The sequence below is a fragment of the Falco rusticolus genome, chromosome 1, assembly GCF_015220075.1.
Source record: "Falco rusticolus isolate bFalRus1 chromosome 1, bFalRus1.pri, whole genome shotgun sequence".
Classification (NCBI taxonomy): Eukaryota; Metazoa; Chordata; class Aves; order Falconiformes; family Falconidae; genus Falco; species Falco rusticolus.
In genome coordinates, this window is record NC_051187.1 from 120,632,390 (window position 1) to 120,646,583 (window position 14,194).

General features: G+C 40.2%; 1 protein-coding gene across 1 annotated transcript in view; it reads right to left on the minus strand.

Annotated features, from left to right (window-relative positions):
* Positions 1 to 14,194, minus strand: part of FAT4 (FAT atypical cadherin 4) — a 150,934-nt gene that overhangs the window by 48,820 nt on the left and 87,920 nt on the right. The window contains exons 5-6 of the mRNA XM_037398243.1: positions 10,712 to 11,634; positions 9,779 to 9,953 (exon numbers count right to left, since the gene is read on the minus strand). Of these exons, the coding sequence (XP_037254140.1) occupies positions 9,779 to 9,953; positions 10,712 to 11,634 (1,098 nt within the window). The remainder of the gene's footprint in view (positions 1 to 9,778; positions 9,954 to 10,711; positions 11,635 to 14,194) is intronic.

Consider the following 14,194-nt stretch of genomic DNA (forward strand, 5'->3'; position numbering starts at 1 on the left):
TTGTGGCTGTCAGGTTTCGTTCTCCTTCCACGAAAGGCACAAGCACCAATCCCATGTGCCATAACCCCCTTGACACACGTTTATAACCTATTCATACCAAAGGTACAGGTCTTTGGGGATGGCGCTCAGAAACGACACACGCAGGTATTGCAGATGGCTTGGCAGAACCGCATTTTTTTTTTTTTCCAGAGCAAGAAGTGGCCTTCTTCCAACTATGTTTCAGAAAATGAACCTTTAAGGAAAATTTTTCACAGCTGAATATATGCTTACAGCTGGCAAATGGCTGGGCATATGGGTGCATCTCCCCGTGCCCGCGCAGGGAGCAGCGCTGGGAGGGTAGGCATGGCCGCGTGCGCTGCTAAAGCCTCTGGTGACCAGAGTAAGATTTAAACAGTGGAACTGCAACTTAAAAGAAAGGCAGAGACATTCAAAAAAATATTTTCTTAAACCCACCAAATTACTTCTCCTTGTTATAAGTTATTGCTGTAAACAGAAAAAATAGAGAAGCTGGCTCCTGCGGGGACTGCTGACTAAGGCGATTTTTGACTGCTTGTGACTCCTGAATATCCCACAGCGAAATTCCTGTAATGCATGATTTTGAATTATGCTCTAAAAACACCCTGTATAAATAGTGAAGATTAACCAGCAGGATAAGTGTTCAGACCATATGTGCATGTTTTACTTGTTTTATCCTTGCAATTAAGGCTTCCTGAAATTGTAGCTTTATATTTGAAGAATGAGCTAGCAGACTTTCAATTTATAGGGTGTAACGTTTAATTTAAAAAATGGTTTCAGATCACCAAGACTGGAAAAATCTTAGTATTTCTCAAAGTCTGAGAAATTGCACAGCATAATGACTACTCTAGTTATTTTGTTCTTCTGCAAAACAGATTACAGTCAGTGAACTCATTAGCACATTTGAAATAGAATTTCATATAAAAGTAATGTCAAGGAAGGACAACAATTTTAAATTGATTTTCATTTAAAACTTCCAAACTAATCATAGCAAGATGGATGAATGAAGTGACAGGAGTGTAAGAGCTTGAAAAATAATAAACTGACAATTCTTTCTTCCTTGAAATTTTCTATTGCCTACTAAACCCTAGATACTAAGCATCATATCACCATATTCTAGCTTGTTTTCCAGTTTAAATAAATCTACCTGAACCTGAAGCTTTTTTTCAAAGAGATATGCCCACTCCCTTCCCCACCCCACCCCCAAACTAACACCAAGAAATTATGAAATATTTTTTTTTATATATAGACAGGGGGAGGTCCCCAAAAAAGCCAGGACAACAGTGAAAGCTTAAAGATCCGACAGTCACCTTTTCATGCATTTGGATCAATACTGCGCAATGTTTTTCTGTACCATGCCAAATTTTAATAAAACCTGAATTTCTCTGGGATATTTTGTATGTTCATTTCCCACTTCTTCATCACCCCCTCTCTATACGGTCACAGTACACTCTTTACTGGTAACAGTGCTTAACTGACTCTCTGACATACATACGGCAAAGCTGTACTGAAACAGTGGTAGGGCTGAGAGGAGACGTCGGTCTTAAGACCATGCATGCGAGATGAGACTGAGGATGAGGACAATAACTGGTTTGTTTAACGAACCTCACGCTAATTTCAGCAGGCCCCCCAAGTGCTTGCATCCCATGCATATTTGCTACACGTTACAGTACGTGCTCATGAGTTTTCTGTGAACGTGGGGATGACATTCAAGAAATTAAGATGATACAATCACACAGCTTGAGAAAACAATGCTATTTCAACGAAAGCAAGAAGGGACTTTCTCCCAGCTGTGTGATGGAAATTTCCATCCCAACATGGGTGGAAATAAAGGAGAAAAAATGTCCCTACCAAATAGATAACCCACCCGAAAAAGTGGTAAGAACTTGTTTGAACTATGTCTTCCATACAGTACAGTACGTAGTACAGTTGATCTCCACTTAACATAGATCAATACTTTTATCATTTATGACTGAAAATATTTAAAGGTCTAATCAGACAAATCTGTAATCCTTCATCAAAGACGACGCTAATTGCTTTTTATCAGATTAACCCTTTAAGAAGGAGCATAAATGAGCTTTGACAGTTCATGGCACACATAACCCTGGCAAAGCTGGTATTTGTAGCCCTTTATTTTTCTCCTTTGTTATTTTTACAGAATTCTTGTACGAAACTCTGGATAATGAGAAAGAACACTGAATTTCTGGATGTTCCTGTATACCTCATTAGTGATGAGGTAACTCGATAGAATAAGAAAGATCATCACCTATGCTCAGCCTTTTTAGGCACCATAAAATTATGTTCCTTAAAAGAGACAACAGTTCTCACCAATATTTACGACTAACCAAAAATTCTTAATAAACAATAATGTTTTCACCAATAGTCTGTATTTCTTTTACTTATGAGGGGTGCAAAGAGGCAAAAGATTTAGTTACTTAATAAAACTTGATATTTTCAACTATTAATTTCAAGAACATCTGTAGAGCAATTAAAACTTTTGGCTGTGTTACTACATCTTATCTTATGCTTTCCTAAAGAGGAGAATTACATTAATCAGTACAATTCTGCTTGTCCGTTACAAAAAAAACCCCACCAAACCAGCCAACAAAACAAATATAGAATTTGAAACCACACTGAGATGGAACCTATGAGGCTCTCCTCTAACATCACTTGGACCTGAACAACAACACTCTATTTTTGCGTGGATAGTCCGCAGGTTTTGACATTGCAAAGCAGAAACATGCATACACTGTGCTTGATGCCCCCCTCCCACATGAGCTGTGCCATAGCTGGCTCTCTTCCTACACCCAATTTTTGAACCTTCTTGCCTCTGTCTCTGTCAAGGTAAAATCTCTGAAGATCTGTTTCTGAAGAATACTACTTCTAAAGGCTATAGTTTAGTTATTGGTTGATTTATATATACATATATACACACACACATATATATAAATAACCAACCACAAATTAGAGGACCTTACAGTATTTAAAATAATTTGCCTTCTTTTCCTTTTGTTGAATGCAGTGAAATAGAGAACAGCTCACCCAACAAACCTCGGCTAGAAGCAGTTCATCCCATCCTAAATAAACCCATCAATTACTCACTGGATTCTCCACAATCCCAACAGAGAGCAGAAAGGGAATCACACAGCGGAAAAATGTTTGAATTGAGAGGCGTGCACTTAAATTGAGGACTTTTCTAAAAGTCGACAAGCATGCCTGAACTACATCTAATATATATTTCTAACTCTGCTTGCCTTGTCCAAATAAAATCCACCATCAATTTGACTTGGTCTCAAAATTGGAGTTCTGTCCATTATTTTAACCCGGCTGAAAAACTTCGGTTGTTTTCATAGATCTTTCAGCTTGCGCTGGCCAGCCTGAGCCCTTTGCCAACCTGCATAGACATCTCTCCCGCACCCCACCCCAGAGAACATATATGCCTGGATTTAGCCCAGAGGCTCTCGCTGAACTATTTTGAAAATAGTGATCTAATAATGAAGGTTTAACTCCAAATCGAAGATTAAATCCCTCAAACGGCATTCTGGGGCTGGGCTGCACATCTCACCGGGCAGTTCTCTGAAGGGATGGGCTAAAGCCCTCATCCCCTTTAGGGGGTAAATATGTCACAACATATAGGTGTGGGTACACTCTCTTCCTTGACAATTACTCTTTAGGGGACATCAGAATGACTTTGCCATAAACACACCTTCTAAATAGCTTTTTGAGCTTTTTCTTCTAGAGAAAAATTGAAAAGTGCTAACTTTCCAGGCTCTGTGAAAGGGTGCGATCCTGCGATTAGCTTCCCACAGTTACAAAAAGCCAGTCTCAGCTCTCTTCTCTCCTGATTTTAGATGACACTAAGACAAAACGAACACTATGAACGCACTGATGAGTCTGTCGCCATTTCAGTCCTCCCGCTGTGCGATTTAGAAATAAATCAAAAGATCACGCAGAACTACTTAAATGATAGTTTCAGTACTGGTATTAAAAGAGCAAAAGTAAAAAAGTCGTAAAATAGTAAACCAGTAAAACTAGACTCAAGTAGACAACACCCACACAAGGACGAGTTTCCATAAGGGCAAGGAAATAAATGGAGCTGGGACAGAAACCAATATTCATTTTGAAACAGCTGTGGCACAAAATAAGACCATAGAAGAGAGAATCATTATGCAAACTGCTAAGCACCAAGGTAAGCATACATCAGCTTCAGTTCGCTCACTGAAGCCCGAAGCGATGTGTATATTTAGACACAGCACAGAAAGCATGCAAACCAGGACATTTCTAACTGAAATTTGCTTGCTTGTTTTGACAGCATCAAAATTTAAAGACAGCTGAATTGGTTTTAAAAATACGACTAATTCTTTTCAGGCAACATCTTTTTCACACTGTAGATTGCCTGCTAAGTAGAACTGCGGTGTATGCTAAGAAAACAGGATGAGTATAAATGTCTTTAAGCCCAGTCACATAAACCTCACACAGTGTTAACCCTCAAGACTTTCTTATGATTACTGGAAAAGAGCGGTGCTTTACGCCAAACTGGGAAAAAATCTTAAAATGTGTAAAAAATAATAAAAAAAAACCCACAACAAAACAACTACGTTGTCAGGTTTTATTTGATTTTAGGATTGAAGGGAACCAAAAATCTATCTCGGAAGAGAATTCCTGAGAAGGATATAACCTCTCTGCTTGGTTGCCCTCCTGCATTCTTGAAGAAAAGAATGCATAAGTCAAGGACCAACATTTTCTAAAGAGAAAACATATGGCTGTTTTTCATACAGGCCAGGGATGTATACAAAGAACAGTTAACTAAATATAATAATCAGTCCACTGACTCATTTCTTTCAGAACTATTTACCCAAATCAGTAAATAGATTATTTATTTAAAAAAACAAAACAAAACAAACAAACAAACAAAAAAACCCCAACAAAACAAAACCCCACAGGAACACACTTCTCATTAGAAACATCACATTTTGATTTTGGTTTTATTGTGGCAACATGCCATTCTGAACAACTGAATCGAGAGATGGTGGTTGCAGTTTATTTAAACAGTAGTCCTGGGCCGCTAGCAGGCTTCCAGATGTGCTACTTGACATCCCTGCAACAAATAAATAAAAGGAGGAGGACTGTTGGAATGCTAACATTTGTCCAGAAAATTGCTCAAAGAGTTAAAGACAGGGATGATAAAAGCGGCTGCACCGGTTCTTGTCATGCTGCCAGAGCTGAATGTTTACCCAGTGCTGCATCCCCACCAGATAGGGTGGAAAAAAAAAATTAAAAAAAATTACAAAGTCTCTTTTCCCAACCATTTTGCCATGAAGAAAGGTATAGTGAAGCTAATGATTTATGTGGTAGAAACAGACCCATGAAGACACATTCAAATAGCTGCATGTAGGTTTCTTGGTGTTTATGTTAGCAGTCATTTTGGGGGAGCATCTGCAACCTAAACACTATCATGTTATTCCACAGCCCATCATTTTGCCTGTCATTGTATTTATAATTCATGCACTCTAGTCTTACAGATTGTGCTGCAAGAGGGGCTCGAAATTGGGGTGGCTGAACTTTGGGCTTGAATTATATTTTATTCCTTGACCAAAGCCCCAGGTACACAGCTCTGGAAGATGCTGAATATTCCTGGCGATGGGCGCTTTGTGTGTCTTAGTAAATCCCCACTGCCCAGAGTGGCAGCCCAGTGTCTGAGACCCAGCGGGAGTTAGAGCAGGGTGGAAGTGCAGAAGCGAGGGAAGAGTGATGATAAAACACGGCTGAAATCAAGAACCTCTGTGCAGACTGTCTTGTGGAAACTGGACATGAAGCAGGCTGCATGACCACAAATCTCTGAGCCCAATGACAGAAAATGGTTTATCAGGCTTTTTCCTCCCCCAGCACAGGGAGAAGACTCTCTGCCGACCAAAGATCTACCCTGAGGACCAGGTGGAGGATTAGCAGGCGAGGCCAAGGAATAGTTGGGCTGGAGCCAGGACGATGCATATATCACAGCTGACTTCTCTGGGCCTGAGGGAAGCTTTTGCTTGGGAAAACATTTGTGCATCAACTGCCCGAATTTCCACCACTGGTGCCTGTGGTTCCGCCAGCCATCCCCACCTGACCTGCCCAGCATGCTTATGAGCATCTCAACTCTTAATAACTCAATAGCTCCTATCACATGCCCAGGACTGAGACTGGGGGTCTGGAAACACACTTCCATCTCATGACAAGGTACCACACCCCATGCAGCCCTGCCAGCTCAGCACCACGCGGGCTGCTGCTTCGCCGTGTCCTAATCCTTCCCCTGCCACAGACAGACTCAGCACATGTGCTGCCAATACATGCTATAAAACCCACGAGGTACTGAGGATGAAATAACCACCATTACCCAAAGCCACTGCCCCTTCTGAGGCCACAGATTGTTTTCAGTACTTTAAGCTGATACCTCTAGATAAAAATAATGAAAAATTAAAAATACTTCTTCCAACTTCTCTGTGCACAGGCTAGCATAACACTGTAAGAACCACAGTCACAAGTCGATGAACTGATAATAAACATAAGATAAGTAAGAAATCCTTGATTATGTATAGGGAGATCAGGAAGATGGCCAAAACCAAATCGGGAATCCATCAGTACTTCTGTCTAAATGTGCTTTTAAGTATGTGTTGTGTCTGCTTCCTTGAGAGAAAGGAAAGATTTGGCATACTCTTCTATATGAGCAGGGTATAGTCTTTTAATATTTTAAACCAGTCAGTGTAGCCTATTAAAACTGAGATGCAGATATGAAGGAAAATGGGAAGCAGGATGGACAGACAGAATTTTGCCCTTAATGTGCTACCCAGACAGTTCCCAGAGTTAACTGCATCTGGATGTCTACCATGATTTTTATCTGTAAAAGAAAAACCCCAAAACCTAAATAAGATGCACCATATATGGCAAGACTGTTGCTCGGCCTGCTAAAGACAATCCAAAAGACTTTATTACAGCTAATAAAAGCCAAACTCAAAGTGCAAAGTATAATACCTTTGCCTTGATTTATTTTCAAAGATAATATGGATATGGATAATTTCAGACAAGCCTGCTTTCTTCAGCATTTTGGCAAGCACTGCTTTCCTACAGAGTTTACTACCTGTGTTATGTGTGTGTTTCTGGTTGAATTCTCTACACAAAATCCTTCTTTCTAAGCATTATCAAAAAAATACAAAGACACTCTAAAGGAATAGTTTCATTAGACAAAGAACTGGACACATCTGTCAGAGTTTGTTTTACAAACATTTAGCAGTTGCTCAAGAACATAATATTGAAAACACTTTTCTTACCCGTATCAAGACTGTGTCATTGCCATCTTTCTGCTAGTAGGACCAGAACTACCCAATTTAATGATGCAGGCACTGACTAGCAAAGGTCACTGTTACCATCTGGATATCCATCATACACCCATACTGGTAGCTTTTGTAATATTTTGTAATATTTTCAAAAAATATTTCATTTTTAAAAAATATATTCTTCTTCTGATACACTGCAACTCTTTTAGCAAAGCTTCCTCCCACACATTATTTTTCTAACTCAGCTGCCAAATGTCTACAGAAGTACATGTGCGTTCTATGTATGATAATGTAATTTATAGTAATACAAAATTTGAGATGCAGCTCGACAGAAATCCCAGCATCTGTAACTTGGTCCCTTTGTTCCACATCATTGTGACAAACATGGGTTTTTAAGACATCCCCAATGAATTGTATGCCAGTGTTCTTTACCATCTAGACTGCTTAAACTCAGTATGACTAATTCAAACATAACAGGGATCCCCTAGAATTTCTTAAGTTTGTAATGTATTTAATTTAATTTAATTTAAGTATCTACCATGACTGTGGTCCACATCCTGCTTCCATGAAATCAAGGAAAGTTCTAGCACTGACTTCTACTGAAGCTGGACACTTTCCTGTGATGTTTTAAGTTTAGATAAATCATGACTAACTTAGTTTTACATGTATTCTCTGATGGCATAAATTTAGACAAGTCTAATCAGAAGATGTTATCTAACATTATTCATCAGGGTGGCTGAAAACTGTACCAAATCACACTAACTGTGGATTAGTCAGACTGTAAACTTAAACACAGTAGAACAGTCAAATTTAGCTTAAAGTTACTACTGAACATCTGCTTCTGAGCACTTTTGCTAGTACCTTTTAACACTGATAGGAGGGAATAATAACTTGTGAGTTAGCTTTATAAGAACACAGCAAATTAAAAACCCCAACAGCTTCAAACAGTGTTTAATCAGCATCATATCTACATGTTTAAACACAGGAACCAATAAAACATGCTGCTGCTCTTCTCAGCCCCTTAACAACAATAGCCCCATGCACACCCCTGGATTATCTGAAACTCAGGAATTTCCCAACAAATAAATATTTTCTTTTGGTATGGTTGGGTAAATCTCCTGGATTTTGTATTTTTTAGGGACCAGAGTCTAGACAAAGATTGTGCTCTTGTCAAACTCTCGGGATAATGTGTAAACATTATGCTAGGTATGGGGTACAACTGACCTCTTGCTCCCCTTCTTCTTCCAAGAAGGACAATAATTCTTGGTTGCATGACACCCCTCATCAGTTCAGTCTCTGGGTATTTTGTCTGTAGAGCTAATAAGTTCTGTACAGTCCTAACTGGCTCCTGCCAACTTGGACTGGCAGAGTAAACAGACATGAAGGATCTGCTTTCCCTTACAAATCCAGCCTCAGCTTCTGAAGGAACGTAAGGACATTCAAGCCCAAGCAAGTCCAAGTCATAAGTGAGCAGTTTGTGGCTATAGAGTAATGGAAAGCCAGTGGAAAAAATACAAAGCATACAGTATCGCTAGCCAAAGTACAAGACAAATGATACATCAAATCCTAAAATTGTTTCGCAGCTTCAGCTGTGCTCAGACTGTGAAATACCTGAGCGCTGCCGCAATAGGAAAATATAAGTCATAGATACTGTCACTGACACGAGATACTGCACACAATACAGCAGAAAACAAAATTGTATCCACTTGTCAACAAGTTGGGTTTGCTTCTATTTTTATTATCAGAAAGTAAGAACAAGTTCTGCAGTAAATTAAATCCATCAGACTGTAGGGGACCGGAGATCGGTCCAGAATGATGCAGATGTCTCCGTTACTAATATTCATACCAAAATCTGAAACCAAAATTTTGTGCTCGGACACCTCAAGTGAAAGTGTAATTAATCTTCATAACAAGAATTCACGTCCTGTTTAAAACTGAGGGAAGCTGGAATACGTTTGGGATTCTGGAGTAAACATACGACTGGATGCTGAGCAAAGCAGAAAATTAAAACGTTGAAAAGTAAGATTTCAGTAAGATTAACTTAGTAGTCCACAGCTGCTTTCTGGCCATTGAGCGGACCTGTCTGCACATTTCTGATGATAACACTATATTGGGTTTTATTGCCATTTATATTGGTTTTTATTGCCATGCATGAAGCTCTTATGACCTAGGTAGGACCACTTACTACTGCAGGGCAAAAATCAATCTGCCTAGATCTGTAGCGAGTCCTAGTAATACTAGATAACTAGTCATAAGGATAAATCCTGATTTCCAGAAACCAAACTCTCCCTGACATCAGGTAAACCCAGCTCTCCCCTCAGAGATCAAAACCGAAACTAGGGTACCAATCTCTGTCTACTAAAGTTTCAGACCACCATGAAAATACTTTTCTATCCAGAATGCAATGTTTTCAAGTGACGAGATTTCCCCAGATCGCCTATCTGCTTTACCTGCATCAGCAGCAGTGATCAGCAGCACGTACTGCTCCTTCGTCTCCCGGTCCAGGCTCTGCACCAAGCGCAGCTCCCCGCTGGCCGAGAGAGTAAAGGCTCCTTCTTCATTTCCAGCCACCAGCACGTAAGTAAGCTTGCTGTTTAGGCCCTGATCATCATCCCTTGCCACAACCTAGAAAAGCAGTGCAAACAGGTGGGAACAAATACCAAGAACCGAGGAGTGCAGGGTCTGCAAAATTTCATTGGGATAGAGGAAATATTCTCTAAGAAAATAAACCAAACGAACGGATTGAATTAATCCAAATGCTAGTATAAATTAGCTGTAGTTGTAAAAATTACTTAACACTGATGATGGACTTAAATCATAGCTGGAAAATATTAAATAGTTGAATACTTATTTTTCTTAAGTATGAATACAGTAATGAGCGTGTTGGGGCTCAGTGAAGACCACAGATGATCTGGTATAGCCTGAGCTCCGTATCAAAGAAGGCATTGCATGTCCTGCCGGCTGAATCCATTTAGTGCTCTTTCAGTGCTTGGCACAGAGCCTCATCCCATGTAGGCAATGATCAGACTGATAGATTTGTTGCCTGAAAGTTGAGACTGAGATGAGAGATACAGCAAACTCTTAAAGTCCCAGCGTAGGAAGATAGGTAGGGAAGACACAAACAATCCTCCACAGCATAACGTAAACTTTTGGTTAAAAAACAAAACAAAACAACAACAACAACAAAAACAAAAAACCAAAACACCCCACCCCACAAAAGTTAAAACAAGCCAAAAACCAGTGGATGTTAGATTACAGCCAAGGGGCAAATTTTCAAATGTTAATTTTGGAGGAAAGACACTACATTATACCTTCACATCATCCACTGAGGCACGCTTATAATGTTAGGAGGAGATATGTATTTATCTGCTGAATGTTCTCACCTGAAGAATAACTTTTGGGAGCGTCTCTAAATTCTCAGGGACGTTCACAGAGTAGGGAGAAAGTTCAAACGTGGGGATATAATCATTGACATCCTTCAGAATAATACTGACTGTCGTGGTGTCCGTCCTGGGGCTGCTCCCGCGGTCAGCCGACTGAACAGTCAGCGTATAGGAGGGCTTTTTCTCTCTGTCCAAAGGCTTGGCAACCGTTATCACCCCTGTCACAGAATCTATCCGAAACTCATTACTGGCATCTCCGCTCACAATGGCATAGCGGACCTGCCCGTTTGTACCTTCATCTCCATCTGTAGCAAACACATGGATTAAATCCGTCCCTGTCAGAGTATCTTCCCGCACCTCGACTTTATAAAGCTTTTGGGCAAAAAGTGGGTTATTGTCATTAATGTCCAGGACTATAACCACCACATCCGTCGATGAGGAAAGGGATGGCTGGCCCTTGTCGGTGGCTACCACAGTCAAGGTGTAGTTGGACACGGCTTCTCTGTCGAGCTCCCCAGTAAGCCTCACTTCACCGTCAATAGTGCCGATGCTGAACTTGTTTCCCAGAGGCCGGAGCAGACTGTATTCAATGTAGCTGTTCGGACCGCTGTCGGGATCGGTCGCCTGCGCTTTGAACACAATCGTATCTATTGGTGTGTTTTCTGGGACGTAGGTCAGCTTCGGGGAGATAAAGCTGGGAGGGCTGTCGTTCACGTCCAGCAGAATAATTGAAACTTGGGCAGTGCTTGTGTACCTGGAGGCAGGGAGAGGGGCCATATCGTGGACCTGCACGACGAGGCTGTAGAAAGACTGGCTTTCCCGGTCCAAAGGCTGCCTGATGCTCAGCACCCCGCTGTCATCAATGCCAAACTGCCCCGCGCTGTCCCCGGACGTGATGCTGAAGGACAGCTGCGAGTTGGAGCCTGGGGGGGTGGGGAGAGAAGAAAGGTAGAGAACATGACTTCATCCCACTGACCTAAATATAAATATTTCTGGCCTCATTTCCTATGGAAATGAGGACTGTGTGATCGTGCTGCCCATTCAGCCTCCTCATCACCTTTTTTGAATCCATCAGTCAATTTCAGACAAGTTTCACAGTGGAGCAGAAGCCTTTGAAATTATTATTTTCTGACAAGAGTTGAAGAGCAAGAGAGGGAAGGATGTCAATTGAAGTGGCTGCAGAGGGAATGGCTGGCAGAGCTCCTCTCTGCATTTCATTCAGCAGGAGCTGCACGGTGACAACACGTGCAATTATTTCCCAACTGCAATGTCAGGGATAAAGGTTTTGGGGGATTTTCCTTCAGAAATGAAGACTTGAGTTCTGCTGCTCACTGAACAGCTGTTTTCCTCTGTTCTCCCCAGTTCAACTAACCAACATTATTATTAATGTAATTATTTCCTGAATTCTGCCACATAATTAAAAAAAGCCACAAGAAGAAACTCCCAAGCCTAGCCGGAGCAAGCCAAGAGTGAATACTGGGGAGAGGTATGCTTCCCATATACGGCATGGTATTCCAAAATATCAGATGAACAGCCATCATCTTATGATTGAAACATAACTAGCAATTACGGTCAAGGGAGAGATCCATAATTCTGGTAAGGGAAACGTATTCTGAATCTTGACAAGGCTGTGAAATGGCCTTAAATACGCCATAACAGGAAACAAACGTATGCTGCCACTTCAACTCCAGAGCTCACCCTAAACAACTAAGTCTCGGGAACACCTGACTGAAATGAGTCTTCTCTTGTATATAACTATATCTATATCAATCTTACTCCTTCTCCTATTTTAATTAATTCTGAAAACTTTTGCTTTCTTGTTTTGGGTCATAAAGACTGTGATCTAGGGTCACTAGATTAACAGACCATTCGCTACTAATTTACCCCTCAAACCTGCTTTTTCACGTAAAGAAACCAAGCTGTCTAAGTACCTGACTACTTTGCTGTGCGTTTTGTCATTTTTACTCAGAAGCTCTTTTCTGTCTGAATTGCTCTGATAATAAAATTATTCCTGCGTTAGATTTATTAATCTCTGCTGCTGATTATGCTCAGACTTGGGAACTCTGGTCTTACTTGTCTTTCGCCCAGCAGTTCCTCTAATTGGCATCTTTCCCTCTCTCCTCTTCTTTTATAGGAACTTAATTATAAAATAAATAGAACCAAACGTGAAAGACAAAATATTTTAATGCAATTAAAGAAATTAATACATTATATGCCAGATATTAGTGTTTCTACATTACTTTAATCAAGCGAAGCACTTTGAAAGTCTAATGCTAGTCTATTTTTGTTCAAATGTATTTTCAAATGACTAATTATATGGATGAAAGTCTTCTAATTTCAGTAAAGTACTTTCTGTCAATTCAAGATTTTTGTCAATTGACTTTGGAGATGGGTAGGAAATAGATTTTACAGAAGAAAATTACTTTAAAAATACTCTTTTCCCCGCTCCCCAGTGTTTTGTATGGTGGTGGTGGTCCTATAAAATGTGCTGCTAGTTCTTCTTTATCTCACCTCCATATACCTTCTCATTCCTTGTCCTGTATTCTCCTAGGTTTTGGTGCTGCTAATGCTTATATAGACTAAACCGTGAAGCAGAAGAGTTGACTAAGTATCAGTGGAGCCAGGATTGCCAGACAATGAACTATTCTTTTTCAGACACAGCATGCCAAGCTGGCATTGTGCATCTCATCCATTCCCTCTCCCCAGGTTTGGAGCTGAGCATTGGGTTTATTTAATCTGAGGGCCAACCTGATAAAACTCTATGAAGCCACCAATTTAATGATGATTTTTATAGGTGGTTTTTTCCATTTTTATGTATTTATTAATGAGACACCACCACCCCACCCAAATCATCTTACTCCCATCTTCCTTCAGAAGTATGTGCTTTGCCCTGAGATTTTCCCTGTTACTTGACGTGGAAAATATTCAAATCTGAATCTCAAAATGAATATGTTTAAGGAAACTGAGTTCTTTATTGCTTTGTAAATAGACAAGAGCTGTAGCTGATGTTTACTATACATCTGTATAGGAAACTGTCAAAGCTGAGATAAACAGCTACAGTTTCCCAAGGGGGGTGTTGAACAAGAAAATGACAATGGGAACAGTTTCACTATCACTATGTTTTTGTCTTTTATCAGTGTTTATCCTAAAAGAGGAGGTATACCCTCATTATAAAACAATGTCCTTTCAGAGCTCCTTCAAACTATGGGATCATATAACATAAATAACCAATGAAATTGTATTTGTGTGCATTGAGTGTGTTATCTGTGCAGAGGAGGATAGTACTAGCCATTTCTGTACTCTAGATAAATATAAGACAACACAGGAGAACAAGTTTGGGCTTGAAACAGAAACACCAATAGATCATAACATTTGCTGAAGTTACAGTCCTGTGGGGGAACTCAACCTGGCACGCTCTTGGAATGAAATTTCTGCCCCATTAATTTTAAATCCAGCCTGATAGAAAAGTAAGTGTGCCAGAAA